Source organism: Daucus carota, chromosome 9 (assembly GCF_001625215.2).
Source record: "Daucus carota subsp. sativus chromosome 9, DH1 v3.0, whole genome shotgun sequence".
NCBI classification, from domain to species: Eukaryota; Viridiplantae; Streptophyta; class Magnoliopsida; order Apiales; family Apiaceae; genus Daucus; species Daucus carota.
In genome coordinates, this window is record NC_030389.2 from 35,899,291 (window position 1) to 35,923,804 (window position 24,514).

A 24,514-nucleotide genomic window follows, 5' to 3' on the forward strand; every position below is an offset into this window, starting at 1 on the left:
AGTCACAAATGGATAGGACCAAAAGGATTGAAGATACAATTGTTGCTCGTGAAGCACATCTAAGTTGAAGGTATATATATGCTAACAAAACCATAGCGATAAAAGTTATGGTATATTAAATGGTCCTTATGTTGTTTTTTTATGCATTAAGTTGGAAGGTGCTTACAACATGTCTAGCATATTATATATAAATAAATATAATATCCAAAGCTATGATTTAAGAAATATGATGTAAGATGTCACTCTAATAATATCCTAATTAATCATTCCTTAAAAATATAACCTAAGTACCTTATTCCTAATTTTTTTTAAATGATGCTTAATCATTTTTTTATCAAAATAAAATGTTCACTTTCCCATTTTTTTTTATACTTTTTCTCACCCTTTTCACATTAGTTCCCTTGCACTGGGGCGGACTTGTAGCTCAACTATGGTGGGCCAAAGTCGGGGTAAGAATTTTGAAACAATTTTCTTCTCCATGTCCGATAAAGCTATGAAGAAATTGAAGGATCAGGCCGCCTCTTCCAAATCTTAGTCTGCAGAAGAAATTTGAGGAAGACCTACAGGCAAAGCAGAAGCAGATGGATAACCTAAGGGTGGCTTTCAACAAGCTTATTATTATGTCAAAACAAAGCTACTTCCAAAGACTTCTCCGTTATGAAAGTTGAGCTTGACCACGAGTAAGATTCGAAATTCAAGGAACTGAGTGACGTCTATTGGTCTATATATATAGTGAGGGCTTCCTTGAGTACATGGCTTCTTTCTTGGCACTGATGACACTGACATGATTAGCTAGAGCAAAAACTTTGCTCCATCTACTTCTCGGTACATAAACAAATTCAAGTAGGATGGAGCCATCCATATCCATAAAAAGAAGCAAGCACCATGGACAAATATTGAGAGGCTGAAAAGAAAGCTCTTAAAAAGGCCTCTACTCAAGACCACCCAGTAGGTCTAACTCTAGTTTGCAAGGCTTTAAATGCTGAAACTTCACCTTCGAAGACTATCGCTTAATTCTTTTAATATGTTAATAATTAATTGAGCAAATGAAGTATGGGCTCTCCTTATTTGGCCTCGGAGGTCATTAATTAAAATCATTTTTTCTTTCTCTACTTTCGAATAATTACTATTTGTTATGACAATTTCATCATTCTTTGTAATTCTTAATATTTACTGATGTCTTGCTATATATCCTGCCCAAGGTACATATTCACCAACTATTGGTTATTCGTCAACAAATATTTTTCAGTAAAGTATCAAGCATTTGCCATGTAGAGAGACCTCACCTAACATATGCCTTGGCTAAAAATTACTGGGAAACTACCACATAGAGAGGTCTCGCCTCACATCTGCCGTGACTAATGATCACCAAATAACTGCATAGAAGAGAGGCCTCACATCACATCTGTCTTGGCTAATGATCACTAACCAACTGCCAAGCAAAGAGGCCTCGCCTCACATCTGTCGTGATAGCTACCAAGAAGAGAGGCCTCGCCTCATATATGCCTTGGCTAATTTAAACCAAACCAGTATCAGACAAAAAGGCTTCGTTTGTCTCATATCTAACTTTGGCTAATAATCACTAAATAGCTGCCAAGCAGATATGCCTCATGTCATATATGCCTTCGCTAAAAATTACCTGCAGGTAGCTGCCAAGTAGAAAGCCTCGCCTCACATTTGTGTTGGCTATTAATCACCAAGTGACTGCGAGGCAGAAAGGCCTCTCTTCCCATTTGCCTACCAACTAGCTGCTAGGAAGTGTGACCTCACCTCACATCTGCTTTTGTTAATGATTAGCAAACAACTGGCCAGCAAAAAGGACTCGTCTCACATATTTCTAGCTGATAATTACCAATTAAATAATTTAGTGAAAGTACTGGCTTACTAAAGTATAGGACTCTTCTCAATGCCTTATGAGGTGAGTAATAAGACTTCCAATATGGGTTTCATCCCTTGTGTCTCTATTATACAGGGATAACTAATAAGCAGCAGGGACATCTCATTGGCCTTCTTGTCAAAAACATCTCTCATATTTTCATAAAATCAAAAAATTGCAAAAAGTTAAATTAAAACTCCATTCATGACCGCACATTTACATAATAACCCATTCCAAGAGAAGGTGTGACCAATATTGAAAAATCCTTCTTGACACTCCACAAGAACGTCCTTGATTTTTGTCTGCACAAGGTCCTAGGCCTCTGTTATTTAATTTAATTTTGATTGTTGATGTCATTAAATGAGATTTAATACCTTTAAAGATATTTGAGAAAACATGAATATGCAAAATAGAGTACCATAACAACTAGAAGTAGTGTAATATTCAATGACGGACGTCATGTACATATATATATATATACATATTGTTAACAAAATAAAGGGTTCTAAAATCATTATAAATATTTATTCTGATACTCCACATACAAGGAGTAACATAAAAATACGAAATGCCAGTAACCTATGACCTAGAAACATAATTCGAACAAGTATAAGCTTCACGCAGACCTGATGAAATATCTTCGCCCTTTTCAAGTGCAGGTTCATCTCTGAATCTTAGTAACTTACAATCCCTGTCTGATCCAAAGCATGCGGTAAATTTGCTAAATGAAATTTCTGTGAGTGTCCTTGCCGTAAAAGCTCAAAAAGACATCCCATAGAGGAGATGAAGGGACAGTTAGTTCACTACTTGCACTACAAAGAACGGGCGTAATTTTATTCATGTCTTTCACCACCTCTTCCGTGTTATGATTAGACCTCTGATGCCTTGACGTTGACTGAGAACAGGACCCAAACATCACCAAAACAATGTAGGACAAGGCAGGTCCTAAACTTACAAGTGTAAAGAAAGTCACCACAGACAGATTTGCATATGTTGAGATTTGCTTTTGTGGTGTTTATGTCTTCTTTTTCCACTACTTTTGACTTCCTCACTACTTGTGATTGACTCTTTCGTTACTTTTAATTGCCTTTATAGTTTAAATATATTTAAAAATTTATAATAACTCGATTAATTGAATTAATTTTTAAAAATAAATGAATTCTATAGATTTATTAGATAATTTAAATAAATTTTATTGTATCATCAAAGTTGGAAAGTTCATCAGAAACTTCAATCAGGTTCTTGGCAACTTTACGGAAATTGCCCAAGTTTAGACTACTTTTTTGACAATAATGGAGTGACTATACAATACAACTAGAATCTACAGGAACCAGGTAAAACGAGGGGATTCAGAATTTCCGAGACTCGGAGATTCATTTCCACATTGTATAAAATCTAATCTTATGATTCAGATGTTAAATTTGTTCTTCTACCATGTTTTTCCACATCAGGGGGAAAAAAAATTATGTAACCAACAAGCATAATACTTGCATCACGTACATAACATTAATCAATCAAAGCCGTTATATTCAACTAAATTAAACCCGACTCATGCTGTATACATGTAAGAATTTCAAACTCTCGCGAGATAGTTTATAATATATGCTTATATATATGCAGCTAGTGTTTTCACAGCCCTATGTTCCATGGATAGATGGACATATAGAAGGGCTGATGTCTGGATTTGATAAATGACTCCTGAAAATATGGTGGTCTCCGGATAATTGCCTGGAGACAAAGTTCATGGAAGCCTATATAGTGTGTGCATGTAATAACATTATAAGTATTGTAGCTGCGTGTTACATTAAAATACAATTTGGGCGTTTGCACTTAATATTTCGAAGATTATGGTGCAAGGCCCATTCACCTTTCCCAACGATATAAATATTAATTTACAGTAAGACAGAGCAACATATGTAGAGTATTATTACAGGGTCTCCTCATACACCCGTGACTGTCCTAAAAAATACCGTAGACCTTGCAAACAAGACAACTAGATATATGTACCATGTAAAGGGTACTCAATCCCCTCGAACACCCTGTCTTAAAAGATTATTTCAGACCTTGAAACGAGACACTACATGTTTCCACCACAGAAAAGAGAAACCAGCATCAAGATGAGTTATATTAAGCAAGCATCAGCTATCCTAATCCTAGACGTCCTAAAGCATTCCTGTCTTAATAAACATATCATGACAATTATTCAATTTCAAAGTGCTAGGCCTCCAACACTTTGACATGTCAGAATGAGACTTATACTAAAATTTTTCAAATTATCTACACTTACCAGGCAGGAAACTAATGAATATTAGTAACACAAGCAATTAAGATAATGAAACTTGGCCGAAAAAGGTCAAAATTTGAAATCCCCAAAAATTTCACTGTAACTCTGGTAAAAATGACTACCAAAGGAGGTATAAAAGATGACATGTATGTAAGCAATGTAATTTGCTCCCAAAAAACCTAAATTTGATACCACCGTCTACTTTAGTGCAATAATAGCTATAGTCATCATCTACACTATCACTGAAGAGATCCCAGGTTTTTGCTTCAAAAGAAATGTCTCCCACCAGCTCACCAGCAATACCAGGGTTTGATGTGCACAAGCTGAAGAACATAAAGTACAGTAGTTAGTCAAACTGAAATTATTTTAAAATTTAAGCAGGACCAATTATAAATAAACTGTTTAATACATCAAGACAATAACTATGGTCATGCCGCTGCAAAATTATGCAAAGCAAATATCATTACCCTAAGTGAAAATTACACCAGCCATGCTGAACCAGCTGCCCCAAAATGTAACCCTTAATATATTCTTGTATTTTATGTGTATTTTCTTGATTAAAAAGATTACAGGAATGTAAAAATTATAAAGAAACTTTGTATTCATAATTTCAATATATACTATTATTGTAGATTTAACCCTTAATAATTTGTTAACAATTCATCCAATAAAAAAATACTAAATAGCAAGACTACAATATAGTAGAATGATTTAAATAATATAAATCTCAATAACCTCTTAAACACATGGAAACAAGTACCGTGGGGACAAAACCACGTATAACGATCTGGTTCGTACCCGATTCCTGAACGAACATAACCGGAAACATTCGGGATCGCGACCTAAATCGCCACAAAGTGACAATCGACAAGAACACACTTGATTCTTGTCCGAACAAGGATATATGCCTCTGTCATATGGTAAGAAATCAATATTTGTTGGAAGAAAGATGAAAGAAAAGAGAAAAAAAAGAAGAAGAAACACAAAACCAGCCGTGGCCGTATATAAAGATATATGTACATGTATCTATGCATGGGTCTTAGCAGCGTGTGAATAAAGTGTGCTTATTCTATGGCATCTCGGCCTTAAATATGAAGGTCCCATACTAATATTTTTATATAACTTATCGTTTACTGATTCAATATCACAAGCCCAATAAAAAATTTAATTTTTAGAACCAATACCAAAAAAATGCGATATGCTCATAAAAGCGCAATGCGACATGGAGCATACACGCAATGCGCAAATTCATCAAAGACAAATAAATATACATATATAGATGATATAAAATATAGAATATTGTTAATTTATTGATAAGAAGACAATTTATTGTTAAAGCAACAAAATTCACCATCATATAGATCTAAAGCAGAACAATTTATGGTCAAAGAACAAAGAACTGCCTTAGTTAGTATATCTTCTTCTTCGTCATAAATACTCACAAAATCGTCATCTCCACTAATATGATTTGAATCGTCAACAGGTCTTCTTCATCATCCTCAAGTCATATGTGTATATACAACAATTGTATATATAAATAAATCAGTATTTACGACTTACGTCGATCGTACATATGTGTATCTATCATATAAGAAGATGAGTTTAGTCTTGGTCTCGTGTTAGATGTCTCTCATACTTGTGTGCATATCTTGGTAATTTGTTTGGTTTGCATCTATCAATGTTAGTCGCTAAAAGGTTCATAAAGTTCTTGCGCTTTTTGAACTGCAGAGGCCTTTTGAACTGAAGAGATAAGCGCTTAGGCACATAGCAAGCTCATCATTGAAGGCACATCGCATCTTCGAAATGGCAAAAAAAGCAAATACATGTATTCTTTTAACTTATTAAATACATAACTACCTATTCAATTTCATTTTGATTGTACATGTCATTAAATGAGATTTAATACCTTTAAAGATATGTGAGAAAACATGAATATACAAAATAGAGTACCATAACTAGTAGTGTAAGAATCATATAAGAAGATGACTTTAGTCTTGGTCTCCCATTAGATATCTCTCATGCTTGTATGCATATATTGTTTTCTGGTTTGCATCTATCAATGTTAGTGGCTATAAGGTCCATAGAATTTTGCACTATTTGAACGGAAGAGATAAGGGCTCCTACACATAAAAGCGGACTCATCATTGATGGCATGAAGAGGAGGAATATACTATATAGCACTTATGAGGAAGACGAAAGATTCATGAATTGGAGTTTCAAATCCCACAAGAAGAAGAGGAAAAAAAATGATTGCATTTTTCTAGGTATAGAAATTGGCAATCGGAAAGGAAAGTTACTATCAAGCTAGTCTCTGATCATTCCATCTGACTATAACAAGTTCTCCTATATTTCAAAAGAAAAGTACTCGTCTAATATTAGTGTGTGTATATATATAGACACACACATATACATAAACATATACCCTATCCATATATATGCACATATCCATATGTACATATACATGCATACTATATTACCCGGACTTGGCTAAAAGTATCCAAACTGGATATGTGTCCGAGTGTCGGACTTGGCAATATTTTGAAATTAATTTAACATGTTTTTGGCCTAGATAAGTATCAAAATGTTCATACGCATGTTCGAGTGGCCGACACGGGTACTTGAGGAAAAATTAAGAGTCGCGGTCACGTAATATATATACATATGCATATGTTAATATATATATATATAGGTAGTGATTCAAGTGAGAACAGTTTGATTATGAGAACAATGAGAACAGTTGTTATGCACTTTTTACAAAAGTGTTCTGTTGTAGAACAATAATAGTGTTCTCACTGAGTTACTCCGACCCGTCACTGCCGGCCGTCGTACCCGTGTCGACCCGACACGACACGGGACACGACGCGGGATATGGGGCGGATTCGTTATCGCGAAAACCGACACTTCGTCGCCGTCGACGCCGGAAAAGTTACTGAAGATGTTTCAAATTTTGTTTGACCTCGTATGATTCTCTCAACTTAGAATGTTTGTTTCATGTATTGGTTGATGGGTTTGAGAAGAAAATTGAAAAAATTGAAAAAGGAGCCATAGATGAAGAAGATGAAGAAGGCGATAGGCATGCTGCTCGAAAGAAGTGATTGGAATATAGCTGGCTGATATTATAATATTATTTATAAGCTTAGTTGTCGAGTGCATTAAATAAAGCATAGTAAACGTTATAGTCAAAAGGAGTCAGTGCACTATCATGTGCACTTTTCTCCTTTAAACAAAACATATTTTTTATTCATTAATTATTACAAATAATAGTTGACTTCAAATGTTAGTTATAAATCGAATTGATTTTTTTTAACATTTAAAATAATAGTTTTGTAACATATTTATAGATTTTATGTTTCTAAATATAAAATTCAATGTTTAATTTTTATTCAAAATAAAAAATTTCAAAAATAAATTATAAAACTATAGTTTATATTATAAAAATAAATTTATTTACGCCGAGTCCCCGTACCCGTGTCCAAAATCCGGACAGTGTCCCCGTGTCCTAGATTTTTGAAGATGTCGGGTCCGACCCTCGGATATGTGTCGTGTCGGACACTCCGTACCCGAGTCTAAGCAACATAGGTTCTCAGTGTTCTCACACTAAAACGTGTTCTCCATATAACAATCTATGTTAAATATTACCTACATCCTGCAATAATATGTATGGAAAACTCATTCACAATTCGAAAAAAGGATTATACCATAACATAAAAAAAAGTCAACAGTAATTCAATACTCTCTACATGCTATATATAAATAAATAAATTGTGTTATTCTATATACTTTGAAACCAATTACATCCTTTAATCGAACAAAGAAATCAAATTTGCATCGACCATTTGATACCATGCTTAAAGTAAACAAAGAAAACATGCCATAAAACAACCAACATGCACAATTCATCACTGTCACAATATATAATACGAGGATGTACATAAAATATAGGAAAATATAGTGAATAAGGAACAAAAGCTACATATGACAGATTTACCTAATTTGTGTCCATGTTCTGAGGACCGCCAGAACCTGAATCCCCGCCACTGTCGCCACTGTTATCAGTCCTTGAACTGCTAGGCCCGAACATGATACTAAAAGTCCTCTCCACGAAACCCCTAAGGTGTCTACCTTCCTCATCATCCCCAGTATTAGTCCCAGACCCGGAAGACTCAAATCTCACATTACCACTTGAATTATTCTCACCTCCGGAAGCAGCAACACCCCTAGTCCGATTCTCGTAATCAGGATCATCAGTAGGCAACTCATACCTACAAACAGGGCAAGAATTATGCAATTCCAACCAGGGCAACAAGCACTCAGAATGGTACACATGCTTACAAGGCATCTGCTTAAGAACCATATCCTTCTCGAAATCATCTTGACAGACAGCACACTGTGCCAAATCAGACCCCAACACCTTATCATCAACCACAACATCAGGAAGCCCCTCCACAGCAGTTCTCGAAGCAGGTGGGGTCCCGTATCGATCCGATTCATTTTCAGCCAGCTCCTGAATCAATTCCTCAAGCCCTTGTCCCATTAAAAAATCCACTAAATTGGAAGGTAAACCCTCACCACCAGAAGGATGATTCTGAAACACAAACTGAAAGTTGACCCCACCAGCCCTCGAATTCCCCACATGATAACCCCGGTCAAACTCGGGTGCCTCCATGATAACCCGGGTCGGCCCCCTCGGCCCATAATGAACCCCGGTAACCGTCCTAGCATTTGATGGGGCCAACGGGTCAACCGGGTCACGATTAGGGTTCGGCCTCGGGACATCAATTTCCTCAAGAAACCCATCGCGACAACTGGGGCAGAGAGGATCAGTGTTGGGCGTGCGAGAGATGGCCACGTTGTGGTTGCACTGGTGGCAGAAATAGAAATAAATTCGCTCAGTTGCTTCGGCGGTGGCCATAGTTGTCAAGCGAGAGAGATAGAGACGAAGAAGTTGTGTGTCGGCGAAACTAAAACCCTAAATGTTGGACTCGTTTCAAATATAAATAGGACGTGTCGCCCTGTATTATTTGTAAAATTGTTGTTTTGTAACTTATATTTTATTTACTAATTCACAGCCTAGTTTAGCTTATTTATTGTTTTACCCCTTTATTTGCTTACTTTCAATTATCACAGTACAAATAAAATCATCAAAAAATCTATACGAAATGATAATAATTGGATATTGATATAATTTATAACTTGATACGTAGTTACCATCACTTTTAATCTGACTACTAAAATTTTCAATTTCATTATATAATAAGACATAATAATAAGAGAAATGTTTAATGTTCGATTTTTACTAACAATTGATTATACTTCAATAAATATAATATAATATTTTATATTGTATAAAACTATTACAAAATTGTGAAAATAGATATTTTTAGCTATATTTTTCTACTTTTATTAGGTTTTTTAGCACAGTAACTAGGTATTTTAGATATGATAAGAAAATATAAAATATATTACAATATATTTAGAAAAAAACAATTATTATTATTATTATTATTATATATGTTAAGGGTTTTTTCATTAATATCCGAACCTGAAAAGTCTTTAGCAAAAATATCATAAGTTTTTTAAAAAAATTGCAAAAATACAATCTTTGGAATAAAAATTTCAAAAATACTATTTTCCTAAAAAAAACTCTAAACATCAACTCCATTAGTAATTCGATCAATTACTCGTCTATCAAAAAAAGTCTGAAACTTTTTTGACAAAAATACTAAGGTTGCATTTGCAACAATATATATGTGCAATTATTAGGAACCATATATATAGCCACAAATACAATTTTTTAAAAATCTGTTAAAAATTACATCTAATTGCATAATAACCTTGTAAGTGGTTGCAAAGGTCGAAAAATGAGCCGGTAAAATCAACTAAAAGCTTCTCTTTTCTTTTTTACTTCTCTAACAACTCTATATCCTCCTTCCCTCTCTCTACCAATAGCCCATATCATGGGAGTAGCCGGACAAAGATATATCTCAACGGTGACGGTACAATTGCTCTATGGGAACTCCGAATCTTGATGCGATCTCTCGGCCGCAATCCAACACTTCATTCTGTTTTGTGGTCTCCAGGTTATCTGCACTCTTGGTACTCTAGTATTTGTTAGCATCTTACTAGTTCGTTGCGTATGGACTGGGATATCACATTTACAAGGTACTGGCACGTAAAGGACATATGGATTTGATGATGTCTGGACTGATACACAACTTGTTAATTGATTAAACAAAAAAGTTGGAAAGATGAAGTGTTTCAAGATTATGACAAACGTATTCTAGTTTCTCTTGTGGCAGAGTGGTAACCTATTGAGAAGAGGTCTCAAAGTTATTTTGTTCATGGATGTCATTTATATCATCCATTATATGCTCTACACAAGCTCAACTCAATAAGGAAGTTGCACGAAATTGCATTGAGTTGAATGGTATTTGGCAATTATTTCTAAAGATAGCAAAATTGTAAGAAACCCTTCAAAAGTAGTATTATTTGTAAATATCCAATATGTTACTAGTGAGTAATTAGAAACTTGCGCGCGCGCACACACATATATATATCTTTTATTTTGGGAGTCGACTCCCGTAATTAGGGTTTTAGCCACCACTTCTCCATCTTTTAAATTTTCATTCCTTCACCGGTTAAGCCATCTTCGCTCTCTCATCCTCTTTTTTATATTCTAGTTTTCAATAAAATCAAGATCTGTGAGATCTTGTTGAGTACCTTGTTATCAATATTGTTAGTCTTGGGATGTTAGTATGTTATATTTTGAGTTTTGTGTGTGTATTCGTATTGTCGGAAGTTTCTCCGAAAATTATTTCATATGATATTTTGGGTGATGTATAAGACTCGCATATGTTCTGGGACGATAATGGATATCGCAAGAGCTCACCTTTCACAACAAAAATTTGTTCATACTTTGATTTATAGTTGTGATCGTTAGGCTATACATGATGTTCATGTGAAGGTGCTACCAGTTTCATAGGTGATGTAGGTTGGATTGCTCGATATGTCATTGTAATACTTTTTAGATCAAAGAATTTGAATATTCTATGTGTTGAGCAATGTGAAAACAATTAAAATGGCTATTTGTTTAGGTCGTTCTTTGTTTCACAATAATATTGTAGTTGAGAGTTCGGGAGTGTGTCCCGGCTGAGTTTCGACCAGTGATTTGTGTTAATAAAACCATTTGTTTGTCAAAAAATAGAAACTTGCATATCTTGTAGATTAATTTGTAATCTTTTTGCTTATTTCTTTTAAAAGCTTAACTTTTCCCTTTGAATAGTGATAATAATAACTATATATTATTCATTTAAATATAGTTTCTAGAGGACCACACTTACATGAAAATAATAGCGGGGCTTTTAAAAAAAAACGTTTGTAATTTTTTGAAAGAAAGTACAGAATTTTACAATATAATTAAAAAATATTTTTATTTCTAAAATATGATTTTACAACCTTAAATGATGGTCAAATTTTATATTATTCAAAATTGTTTTTGGGTCCATTCAGGTTACAAATAGACAATTACTACAATTAGAATAAACTTTTTCAAAAATTGAAATAAATAGTTGAATTTTGGGTTGGGGAGTTGCAAATTATTTTATTTACAAATGAAAATTTGGAAACAATATACAAAGATTTTTTTTTAAAAGTGACATTTTATTCATGTTTTTCACCACCTCTTACTGGTTATGATTAGACCTCTATGCCTTCACGTTGACTGGACCCAAACAATGTAGAAAAAAACAGAAATTTAGTAGTAAAATTTCGGGTATATTAGATAAAAAAATAGAAAGTTAGAATTTCTACCATGTCTTCTCCGGTAGCTTTTACTTCTACTACTATACTTAGAGAATTTTTTTCTTATAACTATGAATTAGACGAGGATTTTGAAATATTAACATGGTGAAAAAATCATGAGATACAATTTTCAGTTTTAGCTAAAGTTGCAAGGGACGTATTAGTAGTCCCTGCCTCTACAATTGCATCGGAATCGTGTTTTAGTGCAGGTAGACGAGTTTTAGACAAGAAAGTCTCGCGCTAGATGCGGTAAAGATTTGTGTTTGCAAAAATGATTGGGATCAAGGTGCGAAAAGGTAACAAGGAGAGAAAGAAGATGAATCAGACCATGAGGAGGATCCTTGGATGCTGATGGATACTTCTTCCGAAGATGGCAATTCTGCAAATGAACAACTATAAATCATAAATTTCATTCGTTATTTATTTATTTAGTTCGTTTACGCGGTTTGTTCCTTTGAATTTTTTAGAAAGGAGTCCTCTCACATTGTTTGTAAAATCTTTTTCGAATAAATAAAATTTATAGGAGGTACCGTCCTCTTTTTACCAAAACATTTTTTATTACCAAAACATTATTTAATAACTAATATCATATTAAAATTTATTATCAATTTTCTAAGAATTACTTGAATTTACAATTTAGTAAATTTCATTATTAAACTTGTTATTAAAAAACATAATAAAACTTAAAATTGAAAAAATAAAACAAAAAATCCCTCACTGTGATAAAGTCATTTACTGAGAAAACTACTCCCCAGAACATGTGACTAAAGTCACTAAACGACACATACTAAACCACACAAGTGCATTACCTCACTTAACCACACTTACACCCTCACCAGTCCACTCACCAACTTAACCAAACGGCCGCAAACCGCAGGCCCGTGAACTGTTCAACCCGCGGACCGTCTTCACGCCAACCCGTCTAACCCGCGCTCCGAGTTACGGGTTGTGTTCCAGCCAGCTCCGTCCCATGCCCGGAGAAGAGAGCCCGGCCCGTGGTCGAACCGGCCCGAATCAGCACGGCCCGCCCGTTTGGCCGGCTCTACTTTACAAGTGTAAAGAAAGTCACCACTCACCACATATTGATTTGCATACGTTGAGATTGATTCTTTCAACATTTCCCATAACTCAAAAGCCATTGATACAAAATGAACTAGAAGAAAACTATACCGAGTAAACTCTTTGTTTCCAGCTAGCTGACAATCATGCACTTGCTTGTATGGTGTTTATGTCTTCTTTTTCCGTTACTTTTGACTTCAATGCTCGCTACTTGTGATCGACTCTTTCGTTACTTTTTAATGCCTTTACTGGTTAAATATATTTAAAAATTTATAATAACTCTTCAATTGAATTAATTTTAAAAATTAATTGAATTCTAAAGATTTAGTAGATAATTTAATCAATTTTATTGAATCATCAAAGTTGGAATTGTTCATCAGAAACTTCAATCAGGTTCTTGGCAACTTTACCATAATTGCCCAAGTTCAGACTACTTTTTTGACAATAATATTGCAGTGACTACACGATACAACTAGGATCTATAGGAACCAGGTTGAACGAGGGGATTCAGAATTTTTGAGACTCCGAGATTCATTTCTCATCATAGTATAAAATCTAATCTTATGATTCAGATGTTAAAATTTTGTTCTTCTTCCATGTTTTTCCACATCAGGGAAAATAAAAATTATGTAAAATAATGTAACCGACAAGCATAATACTTGCATTACATAACATTAATTAATCGAAGCCGTTATATGCAACTAAATTATTAGAAACGATTATATGAAAGTATACTAAAAGATTGTGATTAGGGCTCTGAGTCTTTAATTTCATATTGCTCTACATGTCTCTAACTTCGTATTGCTCTACATTAAACCCAACTCATGATGTACATACATCAACATATTACAGTAATTAAGATAGAGCAACATATCTAAAGTATTACATGGTCTTCTCAGTCACCCATGACTCTGTCCTAAAAAATACTGTAGACCTTGCAAACAAGACAACTACTACATGCTTTCACCACAGAAAAGAGAAAGCAGCCATCAAGATGAAGCAAGCATCACCTAACCTAATCCTAGACGTTAACACATTCTTGTCTTAATAAACATATCATGTAATTTATTGATCAATTTAATTCAAAGTGCGAGGCCTCCAACACTTTGGCATGTCAGAAATAAGGCTCATACTAAAGCTTTTCCAAATTATCTACACTTACCAGGCAGGAAACTAGTGAATTAGTAACACAAGAAATTAAGATGATGAAACTTGGTCGAAAAACGACAAAATTTAAAATCCCCAAAAATTTCACTGTAAAACTCTGGTAGAATTGACTACCAAAGAAGGTATAAAAGATGACATGTAAGCAATGTAAATTGCTCCCACAAAACCTAAATTTGATACCACACGGTCTACTTTTGTGCAATAATAGCTATAGTCAATCTACCCACCAGCTTTTTCTTCAAAAGAAATGTCTCCCACCAGCTTACAAGCAATACCAGGGTTTGATGTGCACAAGCTGAAGAACATAAAGTACAGTAGTTAGTCAAACTGAAATTATTTTAACAATTAAGCAGGATCAATTATAAATAAACTGTCTAATACATCAAGAGAATAACCATGGTCATGCCGCTACAAAATTATGCAAAGCAAATATCATTAACCCTAAGTGAAAATTACACCAGCGACGCTGAACCTGCCCCCAAAATGTAACTAAGAGAAGCTATACCAGCACTATATAGATGAAACATAAGGGAATCAAGAAGGTAAAAACACACAGTAAAGTCATTCTGGTCCTTTTAAAGGAACCCAAAGTTCTGTACCCTCTCCAGTGTTTCGTTTTATGTGCACTGCACCGTCATATTCCACTAGTTCTAGTGTTCTACTGGTTTAAGTAACAAGCGGGATACTTACTTAACATGCTCAAGTCCTTGTAATCTAAATACTAGTCAGCAGCATAAACTCGGTAAATGATAAAGTACAGCTACATCAAAAATAAAGATCTTTTTTCTCTTTAAGTCATAAACAAGACGGCAAGATGCCCTAGCCTCAACCTTGTTTCCTAGGTGAAGAGACATGCACGAGGCACACTGCTCACCAGTGGAGCCAGGGCCACATTGTACATCATTTAGGTGAGGCTAACTTGAACAATTTATAAAATAATTTGCGAAATGCCCAGTATTTTATGTGTATTTTCTTGATTGAAAAGAGTAATTATAAAGAAACTTTGTGTTCATAAGTTCAATATATTCTATTATTGTAGATTTAATCCTTAATAATTTGTTAACAATTCATCCGATAAAAAATATGCTAACAGCAAGACTACAATATAGTAGAATGATTTTGACAATATAAATCTTAAAAACCTCTTAAACACATGGAAACAAGTAACGTGGGGACAAAACCACGTATGGTGATCTGGTTCGTACCCGATTCCTCGAACATGATCGGAAATGTTCGGGATTGTGACCAGATCGCCACAAAATGACAATCGACTAAAAAAACTTCATTTTTGCCCGAACAAGGATATATGCCTCTGTCATATGATATGTAATCAATATTTTTTGAAGAAAGATGAAAGCAAAGAGAAAAAGAAGAAGAATAAGTTAAAACTCAAAACCAGCTGTGGCCGTATATAGATATATGTATATGTATCTATGGGTCTTAGCAGCTTGTGAATAAAGTGTGGTTATTCTATGGCATCCGGGCCTTAAATATAAAGGTCCCATATTAGTATTTTTATGTAACTTATCGTTTACTGATTCAATATCACAAGCCCAATAAAAAATCTAATTTTTACAACCAATACTAATAAAATGCGACATGCTCATAAAAGCGCATAATGCGACATGGAGCATACACACAATGCGCAGATTCATCTAAGACAAATCAATATACATATATAGATATAGATATATGATATAAAATACAGAATATTGTTAATTTATTGAGAAGGAGACAATTAATTGTTAAAGCAACCACATTCACCATCATATAGAAGAGATAAGCGTTTAGGCACATAATAGCGAGCTCATCATTGAAGACACATCGCATCTTCGAAACGGCAAAAAAAGCAAATATATGTATTCTTTTAACTTATTAAATACACAACTACCTATTCAATTTCATTTTGATTGCAGGTGTCATTAAATGAAATTTAATACCTTTAAAGATATGTGAGAAAACATGAATATACAAAATAGAGTACCATAACTAGAAGTAGTGTAAGAATCATATAAGAAGATGAGTTTAGTCTTGGTCTCCCATTAGATATCTCTCATGCTTGTATGCATATCTTGTTTTCTGGTTTGCATCTATCAATGTTAGTCCCTATAAGGTCTATAGGGTTTTTGCGCTTTTTGAACTGAAGAGATAAGCGCTCAGACACATAAAAGCCAACTCATCATTGAAGGCACATGGCATCTCCGAAACATCATTAAAAGCAGATACATGTATTTTTTTAACCTATTAAATACATAACTACCTACTCATTTCATTTTAATTGTAGATGTCATTAAATGAGATTTAATACCTTTAAAGATATGTGAGAAAACATGGATATACGAAATAGAGTGCCATAACTAGAAGTAGGGTAATATTCCATGAAGGACATCATGTACATTTATACTATTTACAAAATAGAGGGTTTGAAAGTGATTATATATATTTTAACATAATTTGAACAAGTATCGGGTTATTAGATGGAATCTTGTCGTTGCAAAGATATATTATACATACATACATACATACATACATACATACATACATATATATATATATATATATATATATATCTTTATATGTATGTATGTATGTATGTATGTATTGAGGAAGTACATGAACAGGCAACAACCGGGATTCAATAAGAAATAGATCTAATAAGAATGTATAGTAGTTTTTTCTAATGTTCTTTATTAAATAACAAGATAATTAATATGATCTTTCATGGAAGTGCACAGAGTTACTCCCAACATTAGTCGAAGGTATCAGCAAGAAAGGAGGAATATACTATATAGCACTTATGAGGAAGACGAAAGATTCATGAATTGGAGTTTGAAATCCGAGGCAAAAGACGATTGCATTTTTCTACGTATAGAAATTGTCAATTGGAAAGGAAAGTTACTATCAAACTAGTCTCAGATCATTCCATCTGACCAGGACATGACAAACATAGACAGATAAGCAAAACAACCTAAAATTTGAAAGATGATATACAAATTAATTATATAATTAGTTCTCCTATATTTCAAAAAAAAAGTACTCGTCTAATATTAGTGTGTGTATATATATAGTCACACATATACATAATCATATATCCATATATACATATATATATATACTATACTACCGAGACTCGGCTAAAAGTATCCAAACTGGATATGTGCCCGAGTGTTGGACTCGACAAGTTTTTGACTTAGAATAAGTATCATAGTGTTCATACGCATGTTCGAGTGGCCGACATGAGTACTCGAGACAAAATGAAACCATTTGATACCATGCTTAAAGTAAACAAAGAAAACATGCCATAAAACAACCAACATGCACAATTCATCACTGTCACAAAATTCTACTAGAAAAGCGGGCATTTCCGACCAAAATTTCCGACCGACCAAAGTGGTCGGAAAAAAACGGGCATTTCCGACCGACTTACCGACCAAACGAGATCGGTCGTAAAATTCGGGTCATTTACGACCGCCATTACCGACCGCACAAAATCGGTCGGTTATAAGGGTCGTGGGTCCCGCTCACCAACGTCCTTCAGCTGACATGGACGCCACGTCGCTAAAACCGACCGACACATTTCCGACCGCCTGTGGTCATTTCCGACCGCCTATACTGGTTTAAAATAATTAGTTAGCTTCTTACTTGTTGTCGCCTTATGATTGGCTGAGTAGAGACGTGGTGGAGCCTAGCTTTATTTCCGACCGACGGCGGTCGGAAATGACTTGCTTCGTTTTCGACCGAATTGAAACCCTGGCGGTCGGTTTTGACTTCTTAGAAAAACAATAAATTTTATTCGGCTAAGTAAACTATTAAAAAAAACTAAAAACATTGCACATCCAGAAATCCGACCACATTCAATATATTTCCGACCAAACTCATAATTTTAACACAGAAAACCGACCACATGCAACACATTTCCGACCAAACTCATAATTTTAACACAGAAAACTGACCAAATTTAAACCATTTCCGACCAGTCACTCAAGTGCAGAAAACCGACCAATAAAACCGTCATTTCTGACCGATGTAAAACCTTGGCAGTCGGTTATGACTTGTGAGAAAAATAATAAAATTTTATTCGGCTAAGAAAACTATTAAAAAAGTTGAAAAATTTTGAAACTAGCTTTTAATCAGTTAATAATTTAATAAAAAATTATTCATCAGTTAATATTTGATTTTTAAAATATTTTTATTTTCATAACAAATTATAAATACTAACGAACTAATTTCAAATTAATTATTCAAACAACAGAAAAATGTAGAATCTTTGTGATATGGTCTAATTTAGGGTACTAATCATAATAGCAAAAGAAGAAAAATATAAAAAACATTATAAAGACGCTTTCTGTTACGAATCATGCATTGCAGTGAATGTTGGAGTTCAGGGTTTGGATTTCATCTGAAGTTATCCTAGGTTGTACACTTCCAAAATATCAATTTGTTTTTTAGGCGATCCAACCGTACTGATCGTAAATTAAGTACTCATCGTAGTTATATACCAAAAATCAAGTCAATAGGATTTTATTTGTTGAGACATTATAACGAAAATATTATGTTATTCTTAAATATAGACGTAGGGTTATTTTTTTATAACAAAATAAATTTGTCTTTTAGGCGATCCAACCGTACGGATCGTAAATTAAGTACTCATAGTAGTTATATACCAAAAATCAAGTCGATAGGATTTTATTTGTTGAGATATCATAACAAAAATATTATGTTATTCTTAAATATAGACGTATGGTTATTTCTTTACAAAAAAATAAATTTGTTTTGTAGGCGATCTAACCGTACATATCGTAAATTAAGTACTCATCGTAGTTATATACCAAAAATTAAGTCAATAGGATTTTATTTGTTGAGATATTATAGTGAAAGTATTAATTTTTTACATTAAATTAAAGATAAAAATAATTAATAATAATAAAAATAAAAAACAAATAGTTTTATTATATAAACTAAATGTATTTAAATATATTAAAAATTTTAGTAATATTATATATAGATATAAATAATAAATAATATTATAAGTTATTAAAATATTTAAGTGATAATAGAAATTAAAGTAAAAGAATATTCTCGCAACACGATTCCCGAGATGAAAAAGAAACAATATTATTCCCCCGAAATGAAATGGTACTCCATGTATACTCCTCTCAATGTGTTGTCTTAGATTATCAGATAATATTAATAATAATTATTTATACAGAATTAAAAATACACTATTATATCGCGTAAAAATATTTATAATATACAAAAGTAGTAAAAAATATTTTATAAATCTTAAAAATTTTGCAGATATCAAATTTATTATTTTTAATTATATATCATAATTTTTATTTGTTAGATTGAACATGTATGGCTAGCACACGTTTTCACGAATTGTTTGGGCGGCCTATTGGGGTAAAAGAATACCGCCCTCTCATTTACTTGTATTGTATATCTTTCAAAAACCAAATGTGTATACTCTCTAGTCACAAACTCTCTCTCATGATTCTTTCGGTCTCGCACTTCTCTCTCTTTCAATCTTCACGTCTTCAATTCGATTCTTCTAAGTAATATCACATACTTTACTTCTTGAACGAAGGTAGATGATAAGATTCTCAATAGATCTGCTTTAGCCTCGGGATTGACAGGCTTCAAATTGGGGCATCTTGGAATTGGGGGTTTTGATTTTGACTTTAATTGATTCTGTTTTGATGATTAAGCTTAACTAATTGAACTCTCTCTCTTTACTTTCAGCGTATTGAAGCTTGAAGTTTAATAAATTTGTGCTTTGATTTGATTTTTGGAACATTGGAACTTTGGGTCGTTGGATCTGAGAAGAACAGACAGAGATGTGATAAAGCATCAAAGATGAGATACCTATGTATATTATCCCTAACTCTTTGTCCTTTTCCATCTTTATCTCTCTCTTTGTTGTTATAATTTTGATATCTTAATGTCTGTGTATCAAGATCTATTCTACTGTCAATCCTAATTTTCTCCTTTTTATTATCTTCAATATAGCTTTGATATATATATGCTCACTTCTTAAGTCAAAACTATCACAAATGTGTTCTTTAAATTATCATTCCGATTCATTTAGTTATTATAGAAAAGACTAGTTAAGTTAGTAAATCAAAATTATACTACTAATTAAATGTTTCTATTTATTTGGTTTGTAGTTTTGCATCTGATATCTGTTACAAATTTTTAAGATACGAAACAGTTTTTGTGCAACTTGGCTTTCTGTTTAAATTTTACCAGTAATAATTAGTTCTCGTTGATCATGCCATATGAGGTATGTAGTGTGCTTATTATATAGATAATCAAGGAGGAGCCTAATGATAGACAATTGGATATCTAAAACGGTCAGGAACTCATTGCCTTCTTCTTTGCTTTGTAATTGGCAAGAAACTCTAGCTCTGTCATTTTATTTTGGATTTTGAGTGTATTTATGATTCGGAGCTCTTGATTTATGCAGTGTTATTATTTATATGTCTTCTTAGCTTTTTATGTCAATTTGTTTGTCAAGTTGCACTCTGTTTTTATGCTCTTCTCCAAAATCTTATACAGGCAGTTGAGGAAGTAAAGAACAAGGTTATTTCATTGACTAACATAAGTTGACTAACTATATATATCATTGTTCATGTATAGGCTATGGCGCCAAAAAAGACAAAGGCAAAAAGAAAATGGCTATTTCTCAAGGGATGATGATGGTGATTGCGATGAGGAAGATTGAAATGAAGCTACCTAGCTAGATGAATTATTGGTAGGGATGCTGATTTTTTTTAAACATTGCTTTTGTCTTTTGATTGTTCAGCTGTAATGTATATGATTGTTGGCTTTTGCTAGCTTTTGGCTGATTGTTTAGCTGTAACATTTATGTCGTACATAATTTTATGACTGTCCTTTTGTAAATATATGAATGCTTGTTGGCTTTTAAATTATGTTGTACTAAATTTTAATGGATATGATTCTTGATTTTGGTTTTGAAATTGGATATTGTATGTGCATTGTTGGTTTGGTAAAATAACAGGGATATGGTATAGTTTATAATGTAAATACTGCAATTTTTTGAAATTTTATCTCCAGAAAACCGACCAAATTTGATCATTTCCGACCAAGAATGGTAAAAAAGAACCCAGAAAACCAACCAGATGTATACATTTCCGACCAAATTCATATCCTAAAACCCAGAAAAACGGCCAACTCATTTCTGACCAACTCATTTCCGACCAGATGTATGCAATTTGGGTGGTCGGTTTTATCCCAGAAGCTCCCCCAATGGACCCTGAAAGCCATTTCCGACCAACTCATTTCCGACCACAGGGTGGTCGGTTTTAGCCCAGAAGCTCATCCAATGGACCCTGAAAAGGCATTTCCGACCGACTCATTTCCGACCACAATGTGGTCGTTTTTACAACTGGGCCCCACAGCTGAGCCCTGAACTTCTTTACCGACCAACACATTTCCGACCGTCATTGGTCGGTTTTGAGACAATCCACGTGTATGACACGTCAAAAGTGGGCCAGATTTATCTGATACAATCCACGTGTATATGGACATGGCAACACATTTCCGACCGACAGAATCGGTCGGTTATATAACTCATTTCGGACCGATACGTCATTTCCGGCTCGGTTTAAAGGGACCGACGTGGTCGGTCGGTCGGTGGTCGGAAATGACCTCAAAACCTACCGATTTTGCTTATTTCCGACCGATTTTGGCGGTCGGAAATGCCCACTTTTCTTGTGATTATCAGTACTGCAGTCACAATAATACGAGGATGTACATAAAATATAGGAAAATATAGTGAATAAGGAACAAAAATTACATAGGGCAGATTTACCTAATTTGTGCCCATGTTCTGAGGACAGCTAGAACCTGAATCCCCGCCACTATTATCAGTCCCGGAATTACGAGGCCTGAACATGATACTAAAAGTCCTCTCCACGAAACTCCTAAACTGTCCACCTTCCTCATCATCCCCAGTATCAGTCTGGGACCCAGGAGACCCAAACCTCACATTACCACTTGCATCATTCTCACCTCCAGAAGCAGCAATGCCCCTTGCCCGATTCTCGTAATCAGGATCATCAGAAGGCAACTCATACCTACAAACAGGGCAAGAATTATGCAGTTCCAACCACGGCAACAAACACTCAGAATGATACACATGCTTGGAAGGCATCTGCTTAACAACCATATCCTTCTCAAAATCATCTTGACAGACAGCACACTGTGCCGAATCAGACCCTAACAACTTATCATCAACCACAACATCAGGAAGCCCCTCCACAGCAGTTCTCGAAGCAGGTGGGGTCCCGTATCGATCCGGGTCATTTTCAGCCAGCTCCTGAATTAACTTCTCAAGCCCTTGTCCCATAAAAAAATCCACTAAATTGGAAGGTAAACCCTCACCGCCAGAAGGATGATTCTGAAACACAAACTGAAAGTTGGCCCCACCAGCCCTCGAATTCCCCACATGATAACCCCGGTCAAACTCGGTGCCTCCATGATAACCCAGGTCGGCCCCCTCGGCCCATAATGAACCCCAGTAATCGTCCTAGCATTTGATGGGGCCAACGGGTCAACCGGGTCACGATTAGGGTTCAGCCTCGGGACATCAATTTCCTCAAGAAACCCGTAGCGACAACTGGGGCAGAGTGGATCAGTGTTGGGCATGCGAGAGATGGCCACGTTGTGGTTGCATTGGTGGCAGAAATAGAAATAAAATCGCTCAGTTGCTGCGGCGGAGGCCATAGTTGTCAAGCGAGAGATAGAGACAGAAGAAGTTGTGTCGTCGAAACTAAACCCTAAATGTTGGACTCGTTTCAAATATATATAGGACGTGTCGGCCTATATTATTTGTAAATTGTTGTTTTCTACCTTATATTTTTTATTTAATAATTCACCACCTAGTTTAGCTTATTTATTTATTGTTTTACCTCTTTTTTCCTTACTTTCAGTTATCACAGTACATAATAAAATCATCAAAAAAGTTATACGAAATGATAATAATTGGATATTGATATAGGGTGAGGTTCAAATTAGAACCAACATTAAAATTAGAACTTATGACCACACACATCCATTAGATGAATATGAATTCAATGGTCATGATCTGCCTAGCTATATTATATAATCACAATTAATGCTATTTAATACACCTTATCTTTTATGTAAATCATCATTACAAATCATAATAATCATTAACTACTGCCTACTCATTATACTAATCCGTTAATATACATGCACTTTGTGATAAATGTAAATCAAACGTACAACTTGTGATTTTTTTTTATCAATTTTAATAATATAATATTGGAAAACACGAGATTCTGTTGCAGTACAAGTAATATTACAAAAAATGAGATTTTGTTGCAGTACATATCTAACTGAAATATATTACAAAACACGAGATTCTGCTGCACTGCATGTAATATTACAAAAAACGAGATTATGTTGTAGTAGTACATATCTAAGTAAAGTATATTACAAAACACGAGATTCTGCTACAGTACATATCTAGCTCATATAATATTACACTACACGATATTCTGATGCAGTACATATCTAGCTCATACAATATCACAAAATACGAAATTCTGCTGCTGTACATATAAATAATAATAAGATATCAAAACATACACATTCGAACTCTTCGTATTTTACTGAGATATATGAATTAAATATTAAATGTCATTTTATTGTAAAATGATCAAATATAAATTAAGAATGTGCATTAATTGAAGGCATGTATATTTAGATATGTACCATATTAAAACATATTCATATGTTTAATTTCACACATCAAAATTAGTTTCATTTAATGAATATTAATGTGGTTCTGAGGTTCTAAGTTTAAGCGGTTCTGTATAGAACCTGACCCGATTGATATAATTTATAACTTGATATGAAGTTACCACTTTTAATCTAACTACTAAAATTTTCAATTTTATTGTATAGTTAGACATAATAATAAAAGAAATGTCTGATATTCGATTTTTACTAACAATTAATTATACTTCAATAAAAATATAATATTTTAGATTGTATAAAATCATTACAAAATCGTGAAAACAAATATTTTTAGATATTGTTTTTAGGTTTATTAGGTTTTATAGCACCGTAACTAGGTATTATAGATATGATAAGAAAATATAATATATATCACAGATAATTTAGAAAATAACAATTATAAAACCCGAGTTTGAAAAGATTTTTGCAAAAATATTGTAAGTTTTTTAAAAAATTTGCAAAAATACAATCTTTGAAATAAGAATTACAAAAATACAAATTTCTGAAACTTTTTTGACAAAAATACTAAAGTTGCATTTGCA

The 24,514-nt window shown here is 33.9% G+C and overlaps 2 protein-coding genes and 1 long non-coding RNA gene across 3 annotated transcripts; 1 reads left to right on the plus strand and 2 right to left on the minus strand.

Annotated features, from left to right (window-relative positions):
• Nucleotides 1–8,148: 8,148 nt before the first annotated feature.
• LOC135149645 (E3 ubiquitin-protein ligase RING1-like) lies at nucleotides 8,149–9,072 on the minus strand. The gene has a single exon (XM_064085415.1). It carries the CDS (start codon nucleotides 9,070–9,072, stop codon nucleotides 8,149–8,151), a length of 924 nt encoding a protein of 307 aa, XP_063941485.1.
• A 10,568-nt stretch (nucleotides 9,073–19,640) lies between these two features.
• On the plus strand, nucleotides 19,641–21,166 carry LOC135149244 (uncharacterized). The gene is made up of 3 exons (XR_010287544.1): nucleotides 19,641–19,773; nucleotides 19,929–20,055; nucleotides 20,826–21,166. It is a non-coding gene; the product is annotated as an uncharacterized LOC135149244 (long non-coding RNA).
• An 854-nt stretch (nucleotides 21,167–22,020) lies between these two features.
• LOC135149646 (E3 ubiquitin-protein ligase RING1-like) lies at nucleotides 22,021–22,934 on the minus strand. Its single transcript, XM_064085416.1, has 2 exons — nucleotides 22,695–22,934; nucleotides 22,021–22,608 (listed from the first exon to the last, which is right to left on the minus strand). Exons 1-2 carry the CDS (start codon nucleotides 22,932–22,934, stop codon nucleotides 22,021–22,023), a joined length of 828 nt encoding a protein of 275 aa, XP_063941486.1.
• Nucleotides 22,935–24,514: the final 1,580 nt, after the last annotated feature.

Coding starts and splice junctions, on each gene's coding strand:
- LOC135149645 (XM_064085415.1), bottom strand. CDS start 9,072: ATGGCCACCGCCGAAGCAACTGAGCGAATTTATTTCTATTTCTGCCAC.
- LOC135149646 (XM_064085416.1), bottom strand. CDS start 22,934: ATGGCCTCCGCCGCAGCAACTGAGCGATTTTATTTCTATTTCTGCCAC. Junction 22,609..22,694: donor GGCCGAGGGGGCCGACCTGG/GTTATCATGGAG, acceptor TTTGTGTTTCAG/AATCATCCTTCTGGCGGTGA.